This window comes from Aricia agestis, chromosome 2 (genome assembly GCF_905147365.1).
Source record: "Aricia agestis chromosome 2, ilAriAges1.1, whole genome shotgun sequence".
In the NCBI taxonomy this organism is placed as follows: Eukaryota; Metazoa; Arthropoda; class Insecta; order Lepidoptera; family Lycaenidae; genus Aricia; species Aricia agestis.
Genome location: NC_056407.1, coordinates 12,465,712 through 12,486,883, shown reverse-complemented (window position 1 = coordinate 12,486,883; position 21,172 = coordinate 12,465,712). Strand labels below are relative to the sequence as shown.

At 36.6% G+C, this 21,172-nt stretch overlaps 1 protein-coding gene across 8 annotated transcripts in view; it reads right to left on the bottom strand.

Annotated features, from left to right (window-relative positions):
* LOC121740021 (CUGBP Elav-like family member 1) overlaps positions 1 to 21,172 on the bottom strand; it is a 364,655-nt gene that overhangs the window by 134,128 nt on the left and 209,355 nt on the right. For 3 of the 8 annotated variants that reach the window (XM_042132695.1, XM_042132696.1, XM_042132697.1), the window contains exons 1-2: positions 12,245 to 12,676; positions 1,441 to 1,537 (exon numbers count right to left, since the gene is read on the bottom strand). In XM_042132695.1, coding sequence (XP_041988629.1) covers positions 1,441 to 1,537; positions 12,245 to 12,378 — 231 coding nt within the window. In that variant the 5' untranslated portion in view covers positions 12,379 to 12,676. Of the gene's footprint in view, positions 1 to 1,440; positions 1,538 to 3,300; positions 3,472 to 12,244; positions 12,677 to 21,172 lie in introns of those variants that run through there. The other 5 variants (XM_042132700.1, XM_042132703.1, XM_042132702.1 and 2 more) reach the window with 2 other exon arrangements.

The window sequence follows — 21,172 nt, the reverse complement described above, 5'->3', positions numbered from 1 at the left end:
AAGTTTGACCCTTTTAAGTTGTCTAAGCGTTTTGCTTCGAGATGTAATGTTCTTAGGGTGAAGCCAAACGAGCGTAACTTGTGAGTTGTGAGTCGCAGAATTTCGGCAGGCAGAAATTCTGCTGCATTCAGTTTCATACAAAAGTCCTGTTTGATTCACACGAGCGTAATTTTGTAAATCATGATTTGTCTGCATTCAGTTTTATGCAAAAGTCTTGATTGATTCACACGAGCGTAATTTTGTAAATCATGATATTTTGTATGAAAATATAATATTTACGCGGCAGAAATTCTGCGACTCACGACTCACAAAATTACGCTCGTTTGACTTCACCCTTACACGTCTATGAAAATGATAGTATTCTTTACCGGAAGAGAAAATATTACAACACTTTCATTCAGTTCCTGTCAAAAAGTATAGCCAACAAAGTGCATAATCCATACTTCCATACAAGTATTATAAATGCGAAAGTGTGTCTGTCTGTCCGTCACTTCTTCGCGTCCGAACCGCTGGACCGAGTATGCTGAAATTTAGTATGGACTATGGAGATACTTTGAGTCCCCGGAAAGGACATTAGATACTTTTTATTCTGAAAAAAATATACGGTTCCCGCGCGATAAACTATTTTGACGCAACGGAGTTGCGGGCATCAACTAGTATTCAGATGTACCTTTTTTTTCAATTTCAAGGTTTTAATTTCAATTTCAAAACATACCAACGAAATGAATTCTCATAGCACGCGAACAAAAGTTGGGACGCGGGCCAATATACGGAGTGATATAATTTAAGCTCCTGCGAATCTGAAAAGCTTATTACAAATCCGGTGTACAGATACAAGGATTCGCGGGGCGAGGCGGAAAAGCCGGGGCATTAGTCAGCTTTCCCAAGTAGCTTTTATGAATAGAAACATCTAAGCGACGCGACCGCGTTACACTCGAATACGTTCCTTGAGCTTTTATAATTATTAAATTGTTAATTGTGAAAATAATATTATAATTTATAACAATTTCAATGAGAATTTTAAGATTCTTGCAATAAGCTTCAAGATTTCTTGTTATTATTGTGTACGTTTTATTTAGCTATTGTATAGCTTTTATCGCGGGCTTTAAGCGGGCGAAGCGCGTGGATCGAAACAAGAAATTCCGTAACGAAAAAAACCTAACACTTTACATAGAAGACATACTAGCCATACTACCATAATATTCTATTCTAATTTCTAGTAAATAACAATATTATTTTGTAATTCTCTTTGTTATTTAAAAAAACAAAGTAAAATTAAAAATACGAGACCGTAAATTAATCCTTAGAAAACAGAAATAGAAATTCAATTAACTGGTAGAAAAAGTGTAAGCGGATAAATTTTTAAAGGAAAATATTTTTAAGAAATTAGAACTCGGGTGATTCTCGATCTTAAGCTACACATAATAAGGGTGAAGTTACCTTGATGTAATCGGGATCCGGCATTTCCGACTTTTCGTCATTGTTGTTGTTATTGTTGATGCTCGCGTTGTTGTTGTTTATGTTCATGTTCATCCCACTGGAACAACAATAAGATGGAACGTTAGCGCTGTGTTTTAACATAATGTTAGGTTTCTTGGGCTTGTTGGGTTAGGGTCTTGGGCCAAGGCGCTTTCACATGAAGCGATACGATATCGCTTATAGCAGCAGTCGTCGGTTATAAATTGCTTATTCCGATATCCAACTTAGCGCAGATTAGTATACAGTAATATTATATATTATTATGACCAAGACAGTTCTTTTTAGGGTTCCGTACCCAAATTGTGAAAACGGGACCCTATTCATGAGACTTCGATGTCTGTATGTCCGCCTGTCTGTCTCCAGGCTGTCTCTCAAGAACGGTAACAGCTAGAGAGTTGAAATTTTCACAGATTGTGAGTATCTGGTGCCGCTATAACAACAAATACTAAAATCAAAATAAAATTAATATTTCAGGAGGGCTCCCATGCAATAAACGTGATTTTTTTGGCCTTTTTGGCTCTATATCAATAATGGCAACAGATAGGTACTTGATTTTTCTCAAGATCCTTAGTTTTATGTTTATTTTAACATTTAATGATAATATTAAAATAAAATTAAACATTAACGGGGACTCCCATACAAAAACAGAATTTTTGGCCTAATTTTGCTCTATAATAGTACGCAACCCTTAGTCCGCGAGTCCGACTCGCTCTTGGCCGATTATTATTTTTAATAATAATTATTGTGAAACATACTGTCACTGAAGTCAGAAAAAGAAAGTTAAAATAACAAAGAATTATTAAAAGTTTTTCTTAGTAAATTAGTGAAGCTTATTTGTCTGCAATTAAATACCTAATTCTGCCTAATTAGTCCAAGCTACGAGATAAGTTAAACCTTCACAATATTAAGGGCTTGTTTCACCACTTTCTGATAAAGTGCCGAATAGGCTATTCACAGCTTTTTTGACAAATTCTCCATACTTTTTTTAATGAAATAAGGGGGCAAACGAGCAAACGGGTCACCTGATGGAAAGCAACTTCCGTCGCCCATGGACACTCGCAGCATCAGAAGAACTGCAAATGCGTTGCCGGCCTTTTAAGAGGGAATAGGGTAATAGGGTAGGGATGGGAAGGGAAGGGAAGGGAATAGGGGAGGGTAGGGAAGGGAGTAGGGTAGGGATTGGGCCTCCGGTAAACTCACTCACTCGGCGAAACACAGCGCGAGCGCTGTTTCACGCCGGTTTTCTGTGAGAACGTGGTATTTCTCCGGTTGAGCCGGCCCATTCGTGCCGAAGTATGGCTCTTCCACGTATAAACTTCGTATAAACTTCGTCAAGTTAAGTGGTGGATAGCCTTATCAGGAAGTGGTGAGACAGGCCCTAAGTATGTCAAATATTACATACATTTTATATTTTGTTCTTCTCTGTAACATTGGAAAATACTTTTCACAGGAATAAACGGTATAGCAAATCCATTTTGAAACCAGTTTTATTATTTTTGTGACCTGTCTGGTGGTTTGGACCATAGTATTTCACACAGCCTGTATTAAACATACTTATTAAGGATATAGCTATTGACGATCCATCTACGTACTGCTTCTGTATTAACTCGTTATTTGTATCTATGTATACAGAAAAAAGTACCAATAAACATGAATACGTGTAATAACAACTTGATAGTATTACACACAGATAGTAGATAAAGAATACAGTAAAGAATGCACGTACATGACCTTTTTTATTACCAAACCTGGTGACATCCTACCAAAATCGTATAAAATTTTTTTTGCAAACTCAAGCATGAATAATAACTTAAGCCGTACCGTATTGTTCTAGAATATTCTGCGTTCCATATTGCGTATTCGGCGTACTTGTTTGCCGTCCTCTTATCACTGATAAAGGCATACATTGCCTCGATTACACCAGCCTTATCACTTATCAAAGTCGATCAACAGCGCGAGAGCGCAGGTTAAATTATAACTAGCGCTTATCTCGTGTTATAACATTGCCATCTACCCGCAGTTCGTTGTTGTTTTGACATATCAAAGTTGCCATACGCGGAATAGTGTTGCCAGTTCCCAAATTGTTAGGTGCATACGATTATGTTTCGTAAATCGTCAAGTATCGATTTTAATTTGATTAAGAAGGGAATTTAACAATAATATTGATGGCTGCATGGAAAAAACCATTCAAAGCGATGAGACCGTCATTTTGCACAATTTCTAACTTTGTTTTTCTAGTAAAAATGTAATAGTATTTTTAAATGTAAAAAGTATTGAGTGAACAATATTTTTTCTCATTTTTTTTCTTTTTTTCAAAGAAAAATTTTTTATTTTTTATTGTGTGAATATGATTAGTAAATAGAAAAGAAAGCACTTAAAAAAAAACAAACTTTTATACGTGGGAGAGCCATGCTTCAGCACGAATGGGCCGGCTCGACCGGAGAAATACCACGTTCTCACAGAAAACCGGCGTGAAACAGCGCTCGCGCTGTGTTCCGCCGAGTGAGTGAGTTTACCGGAGGCCCAATCCCCTACCCTATTCCCTTCCCTACCCTCCCCTATTCCCTTCCCTCTCCTATTCCCTTCCCTTCCCATCCCTACCCTCCCCTATTACCCTATTCCTTCTTAAAAGGCCGGCAACGCACCTGCAGCTCTTCTGATGCTGCGAGTGTCCATGGGCGACGGAAGTTGCTTTCCATCAGGTGACCCGTTTGCTCGTTTGCCCCCTTATATCATAAAAAAAATATATCCAATTACGAAAATTATTTAAGTAGGTAAATACGAGTAAGTATTTAATTTTTAATTTAAAAAACTATAAGCATACAAACAATACTAAATTCGATTTTTTACCAGTACTATAATTGTATGTTTTACATTTTTTAAACAAGATATAAATAATTATTGTTATTAGCTATAACCGCCGGATTAACCCTCGCCAACAGTCAATTGGGGTCAACGAGGCACCTTTATTATTTCAACGATAAAATATTATGCTGATATTGATAATAATACTCTGTTTGAATGTGTGGGTGCCATTTGAGGCACATACAGTCAGCTGAATGACTCAGTTGGGTATTTACGATAACTTACTTAGAAAGCAGAGTCTTTGCCAAAGCCCTCTGATATTGGCAAGTCACAAAGGAGCCATTAATAAAAAAGACGAAGTAATCTGAGTGCTTAGTCAAATTGTAAACTTAGTTTGTGTGAACTAACCCTTAGAGCGACCACAGACTTACAATTTCAAGTCGGCCAACTAAATCGCATAGTACAGTACATAAATAATTGGACACTAATCGCATAAGAACCGCGATTCCTTTCTGATTACCTACAAATTAAAAAGTTGTCCAATTAAATTGTAAAACTACGCAATGAGGATTGTCCATTTTTTTTTTAATTTTGTTTATTACAAAAACATTTCGAGGAATAAGGTCAGTGATTGTTTTCCTGTATATAAACGAAAAAAATACCCATTAGTTACTTATATTTTTAAACAAATATGTTTAACCTTTGTTTGACCTTCAATGACGTTAAATTAGCAATAAATTCAACCAACTTTACGTTTCGAACTTTTAGTAAGCTTCTTGTATCAGCTTTCACATAATGAGAACTTGCATTTGACGAACCAGCCATTATAAATAAGATTGAAAGGAATTTTAAAAAACATACTGCAGAGGTCAATTGTCCGCCGATGATGACGTCAGAGCGAAACTTTAAAAATTTATTGAGAAAAAACTAGCCAATGAATTTCAAAATTATTTAATTTGTATTCTTAAAATACCCTATTTTAACAAAAAAATATATAAAAGTACATGTGATTTTTTTTTGGACAATGCCCATTTAGCTTTGTGCGATAGTCGGCCAACTTGAAATTGTAAGTCTGCGGTCGCTATATGGAGGGTAGATGAAAGAGAACTATCTTATATGGGGGATATTTGAAAAAGTGTCCAGCTGTACGCAGTAAATAACAATTGAAAAATCCTCCAAGAGTGGCGCTAGTTGCAGCAAAGGGTATGGAATGAATGTAGCCGTTGGTGACAAAATATAAATTGAAGTTAACCGAATAGAAGGGTCACAGAATTACTGGGTTAATACCAATATATTTTGAAAAATATAACCTAAAATAGCTGAAATAAAAGTTGCTAAATGATTTAAAATTTACCCTGTTGCTACTGTAGCGCCATCTATTTTTAATTTAACGCATTTCAGCGGACACTTTTTACATACAGAGATAATTCTCCTCCACCTACACTCCATAGGTCGCTCTTAGTTGTCACTAAAGGCACACCGCACAGTCTACTCTGGCACAGTATTACAATATACCAATTATTGTAAAACTGTGCTAAGGGTTAGTTGGGTGGAAACTAAAAATAGAACAGCAATATGGCTAATCAGTTGGAGAGTAAACATTAAAGTGCCCTATCTAGTATTATCGCTAGATCGATACCGTGGTTGGTATTATGTGTTGTATACACGCGTGTATTGTAACGATGCTATTATTTTAACCGATGATGTTAAAATAATATACAGACGAACATAATATTATAACCTCCTCCTTTTTGGGAGTCGGTCAAAAAGCAGTGCGTTAAGAGAAGTCCACACCGCCATTTTTCCATACAAACATGTATTACATGCCGGTAGAGTTATGATTTTTTTCCTGAATATCTACGGCATGTCCCTATGTTTTTTTTTTCATATTTTATTATTAAAAGGATAAGAACGTCCAAAAACAAAAAAAAATGGCCAGATTTTCCTCTGTGTTCAAACATCCAGAAAACAAAACTGGCTAAAATATACAAAAAAAAAAAAACATAAAAACACAGCTCAAGCCTTGCTTTAATTCTTAATGAAAAAAGTACTTCAATCGGTTAGGTTTTGGAGAAGGAATCAGCGGACAACGAGTCGAAGATTTTCTGTTCTTTTATTAGAACTTTTGTAGTGTTGTCTCTATCGCGCTCTGAGGAGAGAGACTTGGGATTGGTGAGACAGCAATAAATTTTCAAATACCTATTTTCAATTTCTCTCGCCCCTGGTGTATCCTCTTAACGTGTCTATATTTTGTCTATCTGTACGAGTACCGTAAGGTACTAATTATATTATATTCTGTGGTACGAGTTGGTTTTCATATGTTCATAGCACTATGCAGTTTATGTAATAGTCTAGATAATATTTTGCACAAAAGCAGGATAATATAATTATTACATACTCAGGCCTTTGTAATTTGCAACCTTCTTTACAACAACATAATAATGATTAGTTAATAGTTAATTACACAGTCCACAGGTGTACCTAATTACAATATATATTACATATTACGTTCAATACATACATAATATAATTTTCACTAACTTTTTAAAAACAAATCAGTAATATCCAACGCACAGAGTTATCAAAAATCCATAACTCACTACAGCGAATGTTTGAAACATTTTTTATCAAAAGTCCAATAAACACATTCGTGGAATAGTTCGTTAGGGCATTCTCCGTCGGTCACGAATGTACTTTCAGCAGGAAATTATTCGTTCTAAGTATGTACTGGCGAAGTCAGAGATAATTTGTCACTTGTGAACCTTAAAACTTCTGGGTACGGTCGAAAATGTTGGATATTATGTCGGATCCATTTCGACTGTACTTACCTACAGCACGTTTAGCTTAACAACCATAGAAAGGATTCCTTGAAGAGAATAGAGAAGGCGAAGGAAATAGACTCACAGAAAATCGTCCCTAAAACCTGTCAATAATTCCATTCCATGACACTGCCGCCGTGGTAATGCTAAAATTGCTGATAATTATTTATTCATGGCTCGTAACTTTATGAACTACAGCTGCGAACTATGTCCTGCGAAATTTCCTTTGGAAAAAAAATACAATAGCAGTTTTACCACAGATTACTAAATGGTTACTAGACTACGTTAGTTTCCTTTTTCAGGTAATAAATATGCGTATTGCGTACACTCTGTGCGCAAGCTTCCACGATTAGCATTGGAAGTGGATGGTGTTCTGTAATTAGCCACCATGCTTCTTAGACCCCAACCCATAGGGCCAGGCCACAAAATTGCGTTGCGGCGTCGTATCGCAAAAATAACATCGCACAGAAATGTGATGCGATGTCGGAGCGCACATTGGAAATAGTCACTGTCGCATCGGAAATTTCCACGATGCGTTCTGTGGCGTCGTAGATTTTTACGACGCGACGCCGCAACGCAGTGTACTGGCCCTTAGTCTCTGGAGGTTGCGCGTTGATAATCCAGAATGCAGTGGCTAGACCTGTCTTTTTCAGACGAAAGCCCTGTAAAATAGGTTAGGACGTGGTTAGGACTTTCGTTTGTTCGGATTTGGGCGATCATTAAATGAAGTAAGGAAAGCCGATATGAAAGTAGTTACAGCCGAACGCCACTGCTAAAACAAAAAGCGGATAGTAGCAGAAAGTGGAATTTCATAAAAATGCAGGAATATTAAAGTATCGCATGCGATCCTCGGGCATCGAGTGTCGCGGGCTCGTGGCCGGGTCAAGTGCGCACACGTGATACACGGAGTATCGGGGCAAGGAGGCGTGCTCGACATTAATTAAACCCGATGAGCGGAAAACAGATCCGGCCAAGCGCGAGTCGGGTTTGCATAGAGCAGTCCGTATTTTAGTTTCTTTGCAAACACATTGCTAACATTAATTACAATAGTAACTTCATTTTCTTTAGAATCCATAGAGGATGTTGTTATTGACTTTACATGGAGTATCGGGGCAAGGAGACGTGCTCGACATTAATTAAGCCCGATCAGCGGGAAACAGATCCAGCCAAGCGCGAGTCGGATGTGCATTGAGGAGTCCGTACGAGGGATTTTCCCCCGTGAATTTGGATAATGGGCGTTATCCTTCAGACTTGCTCATAGTTCTAAATCAAAATAAACTTACAAAGTTACCACTTACGTGTTTGAAAATTATTAAACCATTTCTTGTAACAAATAACTAGTACGCTGTACCTACATGGTTTTGCCCTCGTAACAAACGTTTTTGGACGTCCTATAGAAAAGGAAACACATTGTATAGCATAAAATATCCATTGTATTATTAGTAAGAATTAGTAGTTGTTCAATAATTAATTAATTGATACATCATTAATCATTAGTATTATAATAGTTTGCTTACTTTGTGCATAACTTTATGACCGCTCGGTAAAAACGAAAGGCGAAGGAACGGTATTAGATTTACATGTGGTAACTATTGTGTTATTGTAAGATATTATTTACATGCGCCTATTCTTTCTCTGTTTTGCCGAGTGGTCTTAAAGTTGTGCGGGGCCTACACTAACTTAACTTATTATAATAATTCAATAGATCCTGTGTCATATCTATCCTAAAGTTAGAGAATTTAATATGATAGCAGTCATGTCGTCAACTTGTCACGTATATAAATGCAGATTACACAGTGATAATTGTACGATATGTATCGGCAGTGAGCTCAACTGCTTGAAGTCAAGATCAACAACGATGAATGTAACTATATAGGTATGTAGAATCATTTGAAACTTAGTCATAGCTTCGACTAGTTAGTAATTTTAGGCTCAATTTCACTAAGATTGGACATATCCAATGATTTTTAAGTAATTAATAGTCGTATACAAATAAGTGTTTCAACATAATATTAATATGTTATTATTGTTAATGAACAAATATTTTGGACTTGTTGAGTGTTGAAGTGTTGGATCGAGGTTGCGGCTTTGGCCACTTTCGGTGGTTCGACCTTATGCTTCGACCCACGCTTGGGCCGTTACCAAGCCCTAACTATACGCCGTACTTTCATTCCCTCTATTTATGGTATAAGTGAGATACTACAGGCTGAACTAGATAATTCTTATCTGATTAGCTCGCACCGAATAGAACATGACTCAAATTCGGTATCACCGATCACGGTGAGAACATTTTTAGCGTACAAATCATATCACTCTTTGTACCTGTCTAATATAAATTAGTAGGTTTATATTATTGTATACTAGCTGTACCGGTGAACTTCGTGTCACTTTAAAACCTTCCCAGGACTTCTACGAATATTTTAAGACTAAAATCAGCCCAATCCGTTCAGCCGTTTTCGAGTTTTAGCGCGACTAACACATTTAAAAATCCATTTTTATATATAAGAAGATAAAGTAATAATTACTATTATATAATATTATGAAAAATGAAATATATTTTAATCAATTCAAAAAAAAAATTTGGTTTCATATTTTTGTGGTTTAATACACTAGGATGCGAGCAGATTATGTTGCACCAAAATTCACGCACGTGAAAACGTTACATTTTTAGGGTTCCGTACCCAAAGGGTAAAAACGGGACCCTATTTACTGAGACTTCGATGTCTGTCCGTCTGTCTCCAGGCTGTAACTCAAGAACTGCTATAGTTAGAGTTCTGAAATTTTCACAGATTGTGTATATCTGTTGTCGCTATAACAACAAATACTAAAAACAAAATAAAATTAATATTTTAGGAGGGCTCCCATGCAATAAACGTGATTTTTTTGGCCTTTTTGGCTCTATATCAATAATGCCAACAGATAGGTACTTGATTTTTTCTCAAGATTCTTAGTTTTATGTTTATTTTAATATTTAATAATAATATTAAAATAAAATTAAACATTAACGGGGACTCCCATACAAAAACACAATTTTTGGCCTAATTTTGCTCTATAGTAGTACGGAATCTATCTATCTTTAATATATAAAACTCAAAGGTGACTGACTGATTGACATAGTGATCTATCAACGCACAGCCCAAACCACTGGACGGATCAGGCTGAAATTTTGAAATTTGGCATGCAGGTAGATGTTATGACGTAGGCATCCGCTAAGAAAGGATTTTGATAAATTCCAACCCCAAGGGGTTCAAATAGGGGATGAAAGTTTGTATATTATAATAATACTTTTTAACACGAGCGAAGCCGCGGGCAAAAGCTCGTTATAGATAAATAAGTTCAAGTGAGGTGAAGTGTGAGTCGACCTTTCCTCTTCAAACTACTCTAATGCCTCCTTTTCACGACGCAAATGATGGTGAGAGTAAAAACGTAAGTGGGGTAGAGACTGTCTAAGAAGTGAGGACCACATTGTTGATTTTCAAGTACCTTGTATAGGCCGTAATTGTCACAAGACGGCACTTTCAAAAAAGAGATTCCTTAAAACACGAGTCAAATTCAACAATTAAACAAATTATACATTGTGATACGTGTATGATGCAATTATCCAAGTTGCATGACGCAAGAAAAATAATGAAACTGTGTGCTACTAGATACTACCTCATTTTTTAGACAATAATAGATTTTGTCCAAGAAAAGTGTTCTGCTAAAAATGGGTGAAATGGCCAAGGTTTTCAAGGGATACTATATACTACAATAATGAAGATAAACTTGAAAATCATATGACACTGAAAATGCTCGCCGCTGCGCTGCCATTGATTGACCCTAAGTGTCTAACATTTTACACTGCACACAGCACAGTATTCGCGTAAATCATCAATAAAAATGTTGTTCTATTCAATTAGTCAAAAGACGAAATTAAAATAATTTCACTAACAATGTTACTTGTTTGAGTCGTTCATGATAATGGTACCATTAAATGGCCACAAAAAGCCAAAATAAACTTTCATTTAGCTAAAATGATAGACGCCGCGCGCCGTCACCAGCCGGCAACTCAAACATTACAAAATGCGGCATGAATATTCATCTCGCCCTAAATAGTACGTTGTCTTCGAGGAAATTATTTCTTATCGAGATTTTCCTTCATTACGGAAGTAATGATTTCCAATGTTGACTTCATTTTTGTTACCAGAATAGATCAAGACGAAATTATTTTTTGGATTGCTTATAAAACCTCTTCAGATCTGTTTTTTATGTAAATATCACGTCAATTATGTAAATTGTATTTCGCGATTTTCTGAAGACTTTGCAGCCTCAAAATATATTCGAAAATAATAATAACGTTCGTCAACTTATTAACGAGTAACGGATGCTCGAAATCATGGGGTGATTCTTTTCTGTCAGGTACTCAATGTTAATAAGCAAATTGACTTAAAAAAAAGCCATAAAAAATATTATTAAATTCCCTATTTTGCGACGTATCTAGCTAACGAAGTGCTTAACCACTTTAATAGTCTCATTACGAGTACAATCCAAAATCATCTGACATGCGTTGGATACTTAGCCGCGAGACAGTGTGCTGATGCTGAGTAGGTATAATAATAATGTTTTAGGGCTTCCACACAAATATCTGCGACAAAACTCATAATAAAAATGACATTGCGATGGGAACTCGCACAAAACGCAGTTATGTGTGGGAGCCCTTAGGTACTTCTCAACGTAAGAACTCAGATTTTGTTAGATAGCATCAAATCTGTTACCATTGTTTGCCAATAGAGGCGCTGTTTCGTTGCCATATAAACTGTGGGTAATGTCCTCACGGTAAAAAATGCCCTAAGCTTACACTCAGTCCTCGGTTAAACACGACGAAGATACAGGTAACTGATCCATCGACCAAACAAGAATGGAAATCATAGACATTGACATCTATCAAAGTGGATATTGTCTATGATGCTTTCTCGTCTAGTCGATCGCTAAGGGTCAATTCAGAATGCAACGCGGTGCGTAGATGCATTCCTGTATTGAAGTGACAGACTTCAATTGCGTGAGACGTCATTCAAGTCTGTCAAATCTATAGAAATGCATCTACGCGTCGCGTTGCGTTCTGAATTGACCCTTAAGAGGTTATATGCGAGATAGGCACTTACTTCGTCTTGGAGTATGGCGACGAAGGCGACGACGCCTTGTGGTTCCTGTTGGGGTGCGAGTGCCTGTTCGCGTTTGAGTCGAGGCCGCCGCCCGGCGATATCTTGCCGGCAAGTGCGTTCAGTGAGTGCAGCATGGCGGGCGGCGGCCGCTGGCTTCCAAGCGGCCTGGTCACGGTGAGGACTCGCCTGCGTTTGCGAGTGCGGCGCCGTTATCAGCCGACGCCTTATCTCCTGATAAGCGCGGGGGCACCCCCGTCCCCCGCGACATCGCCACCTGACACTCACACGCGCGCCCTCCGATGTTTGCTCAGACCGCGGGTCAGCGTCCTGTCCGGCTGTGACATCTTCTCGACATATTTAAGCACTCCCTACACTTATGCACTCCGGCTTAACACGACAGCACTGATACACTATGGTTTATTCACTTTGTCCCTAATGGTAGGAATAATATGAGTGAGGATGGCAGTTGCGATAGATTCGGTAGGTCAAAGAGAACTGAGAAGGTAGAAGATTTGGTGTACTTCGAATTTGACTTGGAGACGATTTATAAAATTAATTATCACAGAAAATATAAGACACGACAACATTTCTATCATCTTCTAAGTTCTACGGTAAGATTACAACGAGAAGGTGCCTAAAGTTTATGTTTAGCAATGTTACTAAATAGGATTGCTGCGTGAATTTACCATATTGTTTAATCTCTTCATTAAACATGGTCTGCATAATCTATTATAATATTATTACGTTGTTATAATTAATTGACGCATTAAACGTAGTTAAAATCTCTAGAATAGCCCTATAACTGTGGACGACTTGCACATTCTTGTAATCATAATAGGCTATACAGGGTGTAACAAAAATAAGTGATAATACTTAAAGGTGTGTACGTGTTCCTTGTAGAGAGTTCACTGTGAAAGTAGCAGCGCTGAAAGACCAAAAAATTTTTTCACTTTTGTATGGGCAAGGGTCCGAGCGTCACGAGTTTCCCCATACAAAAGTGAAAAAAATTTTTGGTCTTTCAGCGCTGCTACTTTCACAGTGAACTCTCTATAAGGAACACGTAGACACCCTAAAGTATTATCACTTATTTTCGTTACACACTGTATATTTTATTAAAATCCTCTAAATTGCAGTTAGTAAATAACTGCTCCATAAAGTCATAGTTTTCAAACACAAAAATACGCCGGAACATTTTCGGAAAGTCAATTTAAAATATCGCAAAGTTTCCACTATGTTTAAATTCCATTATAACAATTCAACAGATAATGGTTTACAATGGCTGGAGGCTGCCAAGTGCTGAGTAGTTCTGTCGCTCGCCAAACATTTATGTAACTCTTTATGTGAAACACCGAGCGAGTTGCGTTCTTACAATACTTAAATGGTAGGCTCATTAGGCCGTATTTATATGCCTTTAGTACCTACTTAAGCTATGTTGTCACTTGTCGCCTGTCGGTGAACACGTAGTAATTTAAACTTATTGCTACTTGTACCTTTTACGCGCATGAATATCTATATATTAATACGTGAGAGAAAAACTTTGTAACCCTTTTTACGAAAAATGGGGAAACGTAGGTGCATGAAATTTCGCACAGTTATAGTTTATATGGTGAAGGAGTGCATCGAGCTAATATTATTTTAAAATTATGCTTTTATCATATATATTTTTAACAAATAAAACGTTACACACACTAGGAAAAATGACATATTTTTGAGTGACAAGCCTATACATACGAATTACACTCTTTATGGTTGAAGTCTGTTGACATTAAGTTGACAAATTGAAAATGGATTAAGTATTGTTTTTTTTTTATTTAATTTTAGATACTATTAGACAATGCTTAAACGGCCAGTCTGAGATCAGTTGGGTCCCAGAGACAAGAATTGAAAAAAACTATGAGGAAGTCAATATTTTTTACAAAATATAGGTAGTAGTCCTAATTCGTTGCAAGTAAGGTCGAATTTCGACCATTGGGCGATCTCTAGTTATAATAATACTAGCTGTCCCTGGCAAAGTTGTTTTGCCATCTAAAGTATTTCGCCCAGTGATAAGTATTTTATTATAAAAAAACATCATTGATTTCGCCCATATTACGTATTTTATTGAAGTGACAAAATAAGTATGTCACCATGGCAACGTCCATCGCTATCCCGTCGTACAAAAATGGTCGCCGTCGGTCTCGACTTGTAATAATTTACTATTATTTATTCAACAAATGCACTTATCAATATTAAAAGTACCCCGTAGCCGATTCTCAGACCCACTGAATATGCATATAAAATTTGGTTAAAATCAGTAAAGCCGTTTCGGAGGAGGACGCGGCTTAACATTACTATCGCGTAGTTACGCGTTACGCTACTATGCCATAGCAAGTAATTCTTCAACACCAAAGTACGTACGTAAAAGAAAAAAAACTAGCTTCAGCCTTAAGTTCTAAGAACTGAATATAAAACAAAGTTGTAGCCTAAAAAGATTAATGCTAACCCTTCCTTTACAGGACCGGTCGGTAGCAGTAATTTGTTTGCATTGACTATTCAGAGCACATAAATTGCAATTTTTTCAATGGACACGCGAATCGACATCACGAAAAGGTCCCTCACTCTTTAGGCGCTCCCCGAATGGAGAATTTTTTTCTCGAACGCTCCCCCATTCGATTGCCATATTTTCGACGAAGGTTTTAATAAAGGTTATTGTCAGTATTCCGACGACGCGAATAAATTACGTCGGCATTTCCTCGTAAATTGGAAAGCCATTATGTGACATTAGAAGTCAGTCTTTTAAGCCAACCTTAATTTCACGTAGACATTTTTCTTATCCGCTTATATTTTTACGACGGAATCATGTTTGACAGAATCAATTTAATTTTATCGGCGTTTCATGCAAAATTGGGCTTCTAATTTTTTTCCAATTTCTGACTGGTTATGACTTTCGATTATTATAATATTATTTAATGTTTGTTATTTAGGTTGCCATTGTACAATTATATTGTGGCGGTACCCACAATTCGCCTAACATTCCTGCATCGCGCTATCGAAGTTTTCTAAGTGTGTCGGTAGGTATATATATATACGACAGCTGAAATGTATCACGTGGGCTGCGGCCTGACCGAGCATACCACCTAGCTCGGTCGGAAGATCTTCCTTTGGCCACCACACACATATCCCACAATATTTAGTCTTTCTTTACTAATTTGAAACCTTAATAATAATGCTGTACACAAACGCATAAAAAGGTTAATGAAATAGCATAATAATTGACACAAAAAATCAAATCATTTATTCGTATTTGCTACTTTTAAATAAAATAATGCAATTCAAATATGATATAAATCCACAACAAACTATATCGCATTATTTTTTACGCAAGTTAGAATTTGGAGGCATTGTCCAGGGTTGGTTGGCTATTAGTCCGGTTTGTTAAAATTCCGTTCCGAGTCGGTTAGAATATAACAAATTTTTCCGTTCCACTGACGCCGGCCAAGAGACCCCGGTTCGTTTGTTTCCGAACACAGCTCGCGTAAATGGTCGGTCGGTGTAGAGAATTTCATTAATTTTCATTCGCCCAACTTTTGCTTTGGCTCGGTGATGAGTTATTTCTGTTTTGAATTTCGCCATTTAGAAATTTCATTGTAACCTCGGTCTCGTAATTGCACGGAATCGGCAAAAGGTATTTCGCTATTGGGCAATAATTTAATTAAATGGAAGTATTTTGTGTCCTGTTATCACACAAAATAGTTTTGATTAATTTGAAACAACATTGATTGAATATTGTAATGCTTAATGTCCTGCGATAGATTTGAGAATTCCAAAGCGAAATCATTAATGGCAAAAAATATATCCACAGCCGAACATAATATAAATTATAAGCTCTTCCTTTTTGGAAGTCGGATCAAAATGAAAAAAGTTGTTTGCGAAATGAACATTTATTTTTCAGGCCTTTGACAAAATTGACTTGTAAAAAGTCACAATCATAATGTTAATATACCTTCTAGCGGAATAGAGCAACAATCTCGAGCTGTCAAACGAAACCGAAATTGGTTTCATCTGTGTGTCAAAATATGTGTACGTATACACTTACACAAGCATGATTGAACATGATTTCTATGAGATTAAATTGTCTACGTGCGGCACGTGCCGACTGGACGTCAAAAAAAGAGTGCTGCTGTCATGTATCACACGTCTCTTTTTACCACGCAGTGTTACTGATAGTGACATCTCTCTTGCTCAGGCCTTTGTTTCTCTATTGCGCTAGGTATATTAACTTTATGGTCACAATACAGATTCGAAAAATCGAAACGCTCAAAAAATAAAATGAAATGTGCACAACAGTTCGAAAGGCAATAGCGTTCCGTGAGATTTCCCCCGCGTCTCAGTGGAGTTTGTTCCCGCAATTATTCAGCAAATTAGGAACACCCGTCGACCTTTGCCAGTACAGTCGCTGAGGAAACGTAATTTCCTCCCCGCAATGTTTTCCGCCGCCGCCCCGGACCCCCAGGTCATACCCCACATACTGTTACTAACGTTCTTCCTAGCCTGTAGCTAATTGATACCTTTCAACATTTACTAGAGATCGCCCAATGGTCGATATTCGACCTTAGTTTCAAACACATTAGGACTGCTACTTTTAATTTGTTAAAAAATATTGACCATATCATAATATTTTTTCTCAACTCTCGTCTCTGGGACTCAGCTGATCTCAGACTGGCCGTGTAAGCAGTGTCTAATAGTATCTTAGATTCAATAAAAAAACTGTAATCAATTTTCAATTTGTCAACTTGTTGTCAACAGACTTCAACCATAAATAAAAGAGTATAATTCGTATGTATAGGTTTGACACTCAAAAATCTGTCATCTTCTTGAGTATGCGTATTGTAGTGTGTGAAATGTTTTATTAGCTAAAAAAATGTGTGATGAAAGCATAATTTCAAAATAATATTAGCTCGATGCACTCCTTCACCATATAAGCTATAACTCTGCAAAATTTCATTCACCTACGTTTCCACATTTTTCGTCAAAAGGGATACAAAGTTTTTCCCTCTCAATATATAGATACTAATAGGCAAAACGACGCTTAACGGCTAAAACTGTTGAACGTTGTTATAGTATAAAGATTGTGTGAAAATAATATACTTGAGCCTACTATTAAAATTTCGAACTTTTTCTTAGAGACGTTGCTAATTTCACGCCGATTTCAAAAAATTCGATAGGCACAATTCAGGAATGTGCACCGTTTGTTACGTTACAAGTCACAACGTTATTCAAAGGTTAAAAAAACCGGCCAAGTGCGAGTTGGACTCGCCCATGAAGGGTTCCGCAGCAGCTATAAGGTTTATGTGTATGAAATTTAAAAGGTTTTCGATTTATTTTTATATTTCAGTTGATTTAATGAAAGTTAAATTAAGGTTTACTATTTATGACGTGAAAAAAAACTACTAGCTAGATCTCGTTCAAACCAATTTTCGTTGGTAGTTTTTATAGTAATGTACATCATATATTTTTTTTAGAATTATCATGCCCCCACTTAAGAAGTTGGAGGGAGACTCCTCCAAAGTGGTAAAATGTGTGTCCCCCCCACACACATTTTACCACTTTGGAAGAGTCTCTCTCGCAAACGATTCAGGTTAGAAAAAAATGATATTAAAAACCTCAATTTAAGATTTTTGAAATTTTTTGGTTTCAGTTGTACCTATGGGGACCCCTTAAATTTTTAATAATTTTTCCATTTTTGTATCAAAATCTTAAAGCGGTTCACAGACTACATCTACTTACCAAGTTTCAATAGTATAGCTCTTATAGTTTCGGGGAAAAGTGGCTGTGACATATAGATGGACAGACAGACAGACAGACTGACAGATAGACATGACGAATCTATAAGGGTTCCGTTTTTTGCTATTTGGCTACGGAACCCTAAAAACAGATGTTGGACGATTTTTATCAGACCTTTTTTAACATGGTTACTTAAAATTAAACCTTTTGAACACTATTTAAACATGACAATTTAAATGATTCTTCTCGCAATGTTAGTCCTTAAACCGGTGGTAGGTCAACAAGTAGTGAAATTCTTAAAACATTTTCTTACTAGACTAAAAACCCAACTCTTTAACTGACTTAAATGTGATATGTAGGTACACTCACAGATACAGTACTTTTACTTGTAAGGTTGTCATCTAATTAACAAAATTGAATTGGGGTGAATCCCTATAAGTACTGTAATCAGTGAATCAAGATTTTGAATGTCAAAGAGAAAGGTCAGAAATTGATCCACCCGCAAAAGAAATCAAAGCTACATGTATTGGAACGCAAATAAAAAGGGGACTCATATTATTTGACATTCATTAGTTCACTCAGCTCGACTATGACAATCCATTACATCATCCATTATATATATTATCCATTATATCATTAGATCCCGTTTTAAGCCGCATGTGCATGCTTATAACTTATTTAACAATTGTTGTAAGTTAGTTTATAATATGCACTTGACAAAAGTAAAAAAGCTATAAAACCTGAAAGTACAAAGATACTTTAGACCCAAGAAAGGACAAAGGATAGTTTTTGTGCCAAAAAGTACGAATACTGCGCAATATTGGAATGAATTTCAGCATGAATTTGGAAACAACAAATCAGCTGTCAAACTCTACTACAAGCAGGTAATAATGAACCTAATCATTATTATTACTTCATTTACTACTACTCTTACAACTTTCATAAATACTTTTACTAAAGATCTACTGATCAATGGTCACTTTTAGAAAATAAAATAAACCATCAAAACCACCATCACATCCTGTACTATAACGATCTTCCCTTTCGATTCCGCATCGAAACACATTATTTTACGCATTGACAATCAGACAGGCAATTAGGGACCAAATTAGACGTTTGCTCTGAACTTCAAAGGGCTCAGTGTGGAATATTAATTGCTACCTATGTCTCTTCGGCTCCAGCTAGATTAGGGCATGTTCTGATGACAAGCGATCGACGCGCGTTTTGATAACGCACGCTTACAAAGGCTGGCCGCATACACACGTTTTCCATATTCGGAAATCTGGGGGCACGGGAGTGCGCCCGCCAAGATGAGCCAAGCGAAGCGCGCAAGGGCACTACCTACCTTTTCTCGAAACGTTTCCTCGTATTTTTGAACCCTCGTAACTTTGGTTTGAATAATGCCAGATAGTTGAAATTTTTAAGATATAATGACATGGGTATAGTTATTAAATGCGCAGATTTTGAATATCGTAGCTATTATACTTTAGATTTTATAGGTGTCCAAAAATCCACAATTTGGTCACTGACTCACCGATCATCAAAACTGTTAGGGTACTTCCTGAAGTCTTAGAAAGCTGAAATTTGGTATGTAACATAATATTAGTACTGAAACAACATAAAAATTATCAAACCCAACTTAACCTACATCCGTACCATTATAGAGCAAAATTAGGCAAAAATTTGTGTTTTTTGTATGGGCTCTACATGCGATCTCACTATTTTTTGACACGACGAACTATAATATTATGTTCTCATCTTGGCAACATTTTTACATGAAAATGTTTTTGGTGGGATCCTAATTTCTGAATACGGAAAACGTAGCAAATACATTAACTAGCGCACATGTTCGCTTCTTTTCGAACGGAACGAATTCCGCACTTACGTTTCGAATGCAAGCCGGCGCGTTCGCGTGAAAAAAACATACGTTTGCGCTAGTCTCACGGAATTCCAAATCATATTTCCACTAGGAAATCGAATATGGAAAACGTGCTAAAATAAACTTTATTTTTGTTATATTCCAGTCGCCGAAAGATATATTACTTACTATTTAAGGTCGGATTGACTATTAAGAATTAATTACTGATCGTTTCAGATGTAGCGGAAAACAATAAAAGTATACGATTGTCAATAACTATGTTTATTTAGCAGTAAAATACTTTTCGTATTAGAGGCCCGGCAGCCGCGGCAGTAAGAACTATAATACGTTTTTATTTCTTTAAGATTTGCGAGGACTAGATATTTATCTAGGGCACAACATACTGGGATATAATAGTTGAATCGTCGCGACGCGACAAGTTTATTGCCTACGGCATATTTATCTCTAATACTCTATTATTTAAGTACAAATTTCTGCTATGAAAATTGGAAGCGCACGTCGAGCATTCGCATTTGCTCAACGACCCTTCCATACTTTCATAGCTGAAAGTACTTAAGAGCCCATATGACCCTAACTTTACTACATACTTTAACCTAGATCTCAAAACATGTAAGTTCTAGAAAACTGTTTTTTTGACACAAGTAACTTCAGTTCATAAATATTAAATGCTCAAGACGAAAACACGATTACTCAAAAAATGCTCGATAGTTTATTTTTTACAAAAAACCTTGTTTTAGACACATTTTTGCTTGATCTTCGAAGTTTGCTGTCTTTTCTTTAATATTTTTTAATATCTAAAAAGGTATTGATAAAACCTAAATTTGCTCAAAACACTTTTTTCATAATCATAATAGTTCGTCTTTTATTCAAGTAAAACTAACTCGGCGATGATTCCGCGCCGTCCTTTTTCACCTGGCATATGACAGACGGGCGTGAGTGTGAAGAGAGAAGGACGATGTTTGATTTTTAGAGTCAGGTAAGCTCTTAATAATTTTAGGGAGGAGAGGTTATGTATTTTTGTTATATACAATTTTTAAAAAAACGTGAAATCGGGTTACCTAATGGGAAGCAACCACGAGTACTTCACCCGGACACTCGCAACATCAGAATAATTGCAAGTGTGTAACCAGCTTTTTAAAGGGGAATACTCACATCTTAAAGGTTTGCAAATTACAGGTCGTAATTGTAATAAGTGATACTGCTAGCAACATACAGTTTATACCAGAGCTTTTTAAACATTTAACAGAAATAGTAGACAAAAAAATACTACCCGAGATCTTTAGTCT